This window comes from Lepidochelys olivacea (genome assembly GCF_965140295.1).
Source record: "Lepidochelys olivacea isolate rLepOli2 genome assembly, chromosome: 18".
NCBI lineage: Eukaryota > Metazoa > Chordata > Testudines > Cheloniidae > Lepidochelys > Lepidochelys olivacea.
The window spans coordinates 12,840,958-12,846,581 of record NC_140428.1 but is presented as its reverse complement, the minus strand read 5'-3'; the positions used below and the strand labels follow the sequence as shown (position 1 = coordinate 12,846,581).

The following is a 5,624-nucleotide window of genomic DNA, read 5'->3' as shown; positions in this document are numbered from 1 at the left end:
GGCAGGCCCTACGGCTGCCCCCACCCTCCCTCGGGCACATACCATCGTTCACCCATTTTGGGAGAGGGAGAGGAGGGAAGGGGGAATGGTACGAATGAGAAAAATCTCAGCTAGCCCACTGGGGGCAGGGGGAATAGGGGACAGGTGAATGTTATATTTTAATTGAAAAGGCTTTTTTGGCATCGCTACTCCTGGCACCTCTGGCAGGGTCCCACCCCACCCCTGCATCCTGCAGGATTTCCTCCCATGCAGGGTGCTTCTTTAAAGGGGGGGACTGTAAAGAAGGCGGCTGGTATGTGCAACGACTGTCACTTCTGGGAGCCGCTGCCTCCTCTTAGGGCTGGCCCTAAGACCACCTCCCTGCCCAGCCAGCTGCTGTCCAGCCCGGCGCTGGGTGCTTTGCAACCTCACTGGTTCCTAATGTGGCGTGGAGGCTGTGTGCACCTTAGCAACGCTTCCTGCGTCAGCGGGGACAAGGGGAGGGGGTCCCCCGGGGGGGGCAGGATGCAACAGCCGTGACACCTTTTCCCCTCCATGGTCCGTGTCCCCAGAGAAATACAAAGGATCAATAGCTCCGCACCCGCCGGCCCTCGTCTCTGATTTACAGCACGCCGTGAGTGGGAACAATGGATTTCAAAGGAGGCTCCCCCGTCCCCTGCTGTGTAGGCCACAACAGCCTGGCTGCCCTGGGGATGGTCTAGGCTGAGCTTCCGCTACAGACAGGCAAGGGGTGGTCTGGCTCCTCAGGGCTTGTGCGAGCTTGTTTCTGACTCAAACTGCACCCTGGCAGTTAGGGAGTGATTAAAGGCAGCACATCACGTTACAGGAGAATCCAGCGCAGGCAGGTCTGTGATGAACCCAGACGTACACGACAGGAACTGGGGCCTTTCACTGCCCGAAGCACAGGCGCCTGCCCCTTGAACTCAAGGAGCATCTCTTCTCGGGCTTGCTAAGTAGCAGATTCTTGTCCCACTGGGCCCAGCCCAGAGAGGGCAGCAAGCACTAAATTCAGGATGGTGCATGCACATTTCACATTGCACTATACACTGCAGCCTTGGTTTGCCCTCTGCACTGACAGTCTGTGGCCCAAGATGTTTGTCCCTGTGTAGCTGTGTGTTATTGTGTCTCCAGGGTGGGTGAGGGCTGCCAGCGGCTGGCAGGCTCCCCGGGGCAGAGAGGTCCAGGTTTTGCCTCTGCTCTCACAACTGTGGCTCCTTGCGGCGGGAGCAGGAAGGGCGGGGAAGCTTTCAAATCCATTTCCATTTACAAAAAATAATTGGGGAGACCCACGTAAGAGGCGGGGGCTCCTGCCAGCCCTGCCCCCCTGCTGCTGAGATCTCAGTGCCCCAGCGAGATCCCCTGTCCCACGCTCCGCTGCACAGAAGGGGGAAGGGGCTGCTGTCCCAGGCTCCGAATTGCTCACTTCAGTGTCTTCGGATTTGCCAGGTCTTCAATCGCCTTCTTCATCTGGAAGAGAAAGCGGCAGGTGGGCAAGGCCAAGCCCCCGCCTGGCTCCATGCTCCCCCCAGCCCCGGGGAATCGATAGCCACTGAGTCACCTCCTCAATGCCCATTCCTTTCCCAATCCAGGATGGGTCCTTGAGCTCCTGGCCAGCAGCTCTCTGGTCAGCCCTTCTCCCCCAGCCCCCGATTCCTCGCTGGCCCCAGCCCTTACCTCGCGCCGAGAGATGGCCCCGACGAGCCGCCCCAAGGAGGTGACGAAGACACGCTGCATGCTCAGCAGTTCAAACAGGGTGTGAGCCTGGAAGGGAATGAGAAGCGAGTGTGACGTGGGAGGGCAGCGCCGTCCAGATCTCGGCAGAGCCCGCCCCCACCCTCCGTCGGTTCCCTCTTCACATGGAGATGGCAGGGCCTACACAAGCCTGGAGCTGCCCAGAGCCCTTCCTCCCAGGCCCTCTTCCCACCCAGTTACCTGGTGCAGAGATGTCCAAGGTGACAGCTGGAGGGTTATTGGCTCGATGGTGCAGTCGTCCCCCAGCGTCCTGTTGGAGCGAGGCTGTCGGGGAAGACAACGGAGGGTGGGCATTGGCAGACCTGAGGAGGCCATCGCAGTGGTACCACTTTCGAAGAGCACTCTAGGGGGCGTGTCCCACCCACGCGCTGTCTCCCATGGGGACAGGACTCGGTGAAGTGCCTTTGCGGTCTGATACCTTACGGATTGCAAGGTGCTGCCCCTTTAAGAGGGTGGAGCCTCAGCAGTGGGTGTGGTCTCAGCAGGGTGTCAGCGGTGATATTGACGTAGGGTTGAACGCCCCCCCAAGCCTCTTGCCTGGGCCTCGGTGTCAGCACATCGCAGCCTGAGGCACTGAACCCCCCATTGCAGACTGGTCTCTCCAAAGGGGTACGGCTCCGGGAGGGCCCCGGGTGTGACATGGAGCCACCCAGCAGTCTTGGAAGGAAACTGGGACTGACCCATGGTGGCCACCTGCCCTGCCCTTGCTAGACTGGAGCAAGCGCCCTAATGGACTGCACTGAACAATCCGTCCCAGGCTGCCGGGACCGAAGAGCCTCTCCCATCACTAAGGTGGGGCTGACCGGACGGAGGGGACGACCTGCAGCCTCTAACCCAGGGATCTCACCAGTTCCCTCCCAGGTCTCGTTCCCCTAAACCTCCACCCGCTCTGTGCGAAGAGCTGCTGGCTGGAAGGGCCATGTGGGCAGCAGGGGGATGAGTTCTCTGAACCTACCTTCTCCCCTGGCTCCTGGGGGGACAGCTTGGCTTCATCGTGGGTCTGGAGGTACCTGATCAACTCAGCTCTTTGCACCATGCCCACCAGCATCAAAGACTCTGTAGGAGAAGGAGACAGGAGGTGGGAGGAGGAGCTGGATGGGTGGCTCAGATCCCTGGCACTGGCTGACCACTTCATGGTCATGGGCCCAGGCTGATGGCACATCCCTGCCCACCATGAGGGCTGTGTCCAGTGAGGCAGCTCCATGCCGTGGGCTCCGTTAAGCCATGGATCCTCCTCCACCAAGGTAAGGCTGCTCATGTCACTGGCTTGCTCCCACCCGTCCAGCCCGGGGCCCTCAGTAGCAAGGAGAAATGCCAGCCACGTCAATCAAAGGGAACCGCTCCAGATGCTCCATCCCTGCCAGACTAGGAAGCAGGCTTGTCTCTCGCTGCCCAGGGCAGCAGGGCCCAGCTCCAGGGGAAAGGGAGAGGGGCGGGGGAGGGAAGGAGAGACAGAGATGGCCATGGGGCTGCGGGACAGAGAGAAGAAGCGGAAGGGCCAGCAGGACCCGTGGCCCCAACTCTGGGCACTGTGTGGCATGGTACCTGTGCTCTCCACAATGGGGTACTCCAGGTCGTCGGTAGAGGTCACAACACTGAGGATCTCCTCAAAGCTGGCGCCCTTGGCCAGGACTGCAAAGTGGGTGTTCATGAACTGGTCAGTGGTCACCCTGTAGGAGCTGGGGGTAGAAGGGCCAAAGGTCAGCCAGGGAAAAGGGGAGAGAGCTCTCCTCTGACCCAGCACCGAGGCCTCTGGACAACCATCACCACAGGGGGGCTGGTGTAAGCCAGAGCCAGGAACCTCAGACTGATGCAGGGATGGCGTGGGAGCTGAGGACCCTGTGGTTGATCTGTTATTAACCCACGGTACACCAGGGCTACTCTCCTGCCTCAGTTCTGTCTCTGTGCCAGGCGCTGCATTCGCTACCCAGCCGGGGTGGTGTGGGCCTCCCTCCCCACCAGCTCTAGCTGCCTGCCTAACCTGCCCCTCTTGCACCGCCGCCAACCCAGCGCCAGGCCAGCAGAGATGCCCCTCCCAGGGGTAGCCGGTGGCAGCAGCGTCTCCCCAGGGGCTTACCCGATGTGTCGGCTCCTGATCCGGGGCAGATAGGGCAACTTCTTCACGATGATGGTGCCGTCGTAGAAGGAGGGCTGGAACTTCTGGGCTATCGCGTTGGCAACCAGCACAGCCAGGATGACGGGCAGGATATGGGCAATCTGCCCAGTCACTTCAAAGGCCAGCAGGGCAGTGGACAGGGTGTGGGTGACTGAGCCCGAAAATGCTGCCGCCCCTGCCAGAAGGACAATACAAAGGGCACTGATCTCTCAGTGCTGTCCAGCGGGGGGATCTGCCAGGGAGCTCGTGTCCAGCTCCCAGATCCTCCTGCATCATTCTCTCAGGCTGTCATACCTTGCCAGCCATGACGGAGCTGTGTCCAGCCCCCCTGAGCTGGAGTTGGGCTCCTAGCACACCAGGCCTTTGGGAAGGGAAAGGAATGGGGGAAGGCAGAAAGATCCTGGAGACCACCCCAGAAATATGGGGTAATACACTAAATTCTGGAGCCACCCTGCAAAGGCACCTACCACTGCAGTCTCATTGGTCATTCAAAGCCTCTCACCAGGCTCCTGAGTTGAGGTCTCGTGCTAGAGACTTACCTGCCAGTGCGTAGCCTCCCGGAGTGATGGTGTTAACTACGCCGTCCGACTGAATACCATGAGGAAAGAGAAAGGCGACCACTTCCCCCACCAAACGCCCGATTGCAGCGCCTGGGAAAACATTCACCACTGGAATCCAGCCGCTCGGATCTAAAGGTCAGGGACTCACGTTCCCACCTCCCAGTGGGCCCCTCTGGGACAGAAGCACAAAGGCCCAGGATTTGTTGAGTGTATGTGCCACCGGAGAAGGAACCAAAGTTCCCAGGAGCCAGGGGTGGATCTTGCTGATCTAAGCACTTGCTGCTTTCCCCTCTCTCCACAACCCTTCTGCAGGGCAAGGGCTCTGAGTGTCAAGAGATCCCAGCAGCCTCCTCTTAGCTCCGAGTGATAAAGGGCTGGTCCAGTTGGCAGCCCTTATTCCCTGTTATGGTAATAAGCACAATCAAATGGTCCAATCAGAAATGGGTGCAAGGGCAGGGTGAAGCGGTCTCACCGTATACAAAGAGCGGCATGAAGTATCCAGCTGGCATAGGCATGGTGGTGGCCACGATCAGCATCCAGAACTTGAATGAACGAGAGAGCGGGAGCGAGTGAGACATCCACCCACGTGCACCCACTCCACCCATCCCTAGCCCGCGATGGTGGGGGTGGGGTGTCTAGCCACCAAACCAGTTTGCAGAATCCTCCATCCAGAGGCAGGCCCTGCTCTGCACATACACCCTGCACATTACCACGTCAAGGTGCACAGCCGTACCCTCATCACCCAGAGGTGACAGCTCTGCCAGGGGACCCAAAAGGAAGCCTTCCCCTGGACTGAGCTGTTCTCAGCTGACCTGGCCAAACATTACATGGGAGATCTGGTTCTTCTGGCCCTCAGGTCCTTGCCAAATGACACAGAGAGGGAGCACAGGAGTTGCTGGCTACACTTCCCCTTCATAGAATACCAGGGTTGGAAGGGACCTCAGGAGGTCATCTAGTCCCACCCCCTGCTCAAAGCAGGACCGATCCCCGACTAAATCATCCCAGCCAGGGCTTTGTCAAGCCTGACCTTAAAACCCTCTGAAGAAGGAGATTCCACCACCTCCCTAGGTAGGAGGGATCCATTATTGCATTGGCTGGGGATCAAACCCAGGTCAACTGCTTAGAAGGCAGCTACACTCACCACTCTACCACCAACACAACTGGTATAAATGGCAAGATTCACACAAGAGTAACAG

The 5,624-nt window shown here is 59.3% G+C and overlaps 1 protein-coding gene across 7 annotated transcripts in view; it reads right to left on the bottom strand.

Moving 5' to 3' along the window:
• Positions 1-134: 134 nt before the first annotated feature.
• The window catches only part of LOC311532843 (chloride channel protein ClC-Kb-like), a 28,348-nt gene continuing 22,858 nt past the window's right edge, over positions 135-5,624 (bottom strand). For all 7 annotated transcript variants that reach the window (XM_084651732.1, XM_084651729.1, XM_084651733.1 and 4 more), the window contains 8 exons: positions 4,901-4,970; positions 4,408-4,518; positions 3,830-4,043; positions 3,298-3,431; positions 2,708-2,808; positions 1,933-2,016; positions 1,675-1,761; positions 135-1,467 (listed from right to left, as the gene is read on the bottom strand). In XM_084651732.1, coding sequence (XP_084507858.1) covers positions 1,420-1,467; positions 1,675-1,761; positions 1,933-2,016; positions 2,708-2,808; positions 3,298-3,431; positions 3,830-4,043; positions 4,408-4,518; positions 4,901-4,970 — 849 coding nt within the window. In that variant the 3' untranslated portion in view covers positions 135-1,419. The remainder of the gene's footprint in view (positions 1,468-1,674; positions 1,762-1,932; positions 2,017-2,707; positions 2,809-3,297; positions 3,432-3,829; positions 4,044-4,407; positions 4,519-4,900; positions 4,971-5,624) is intronic.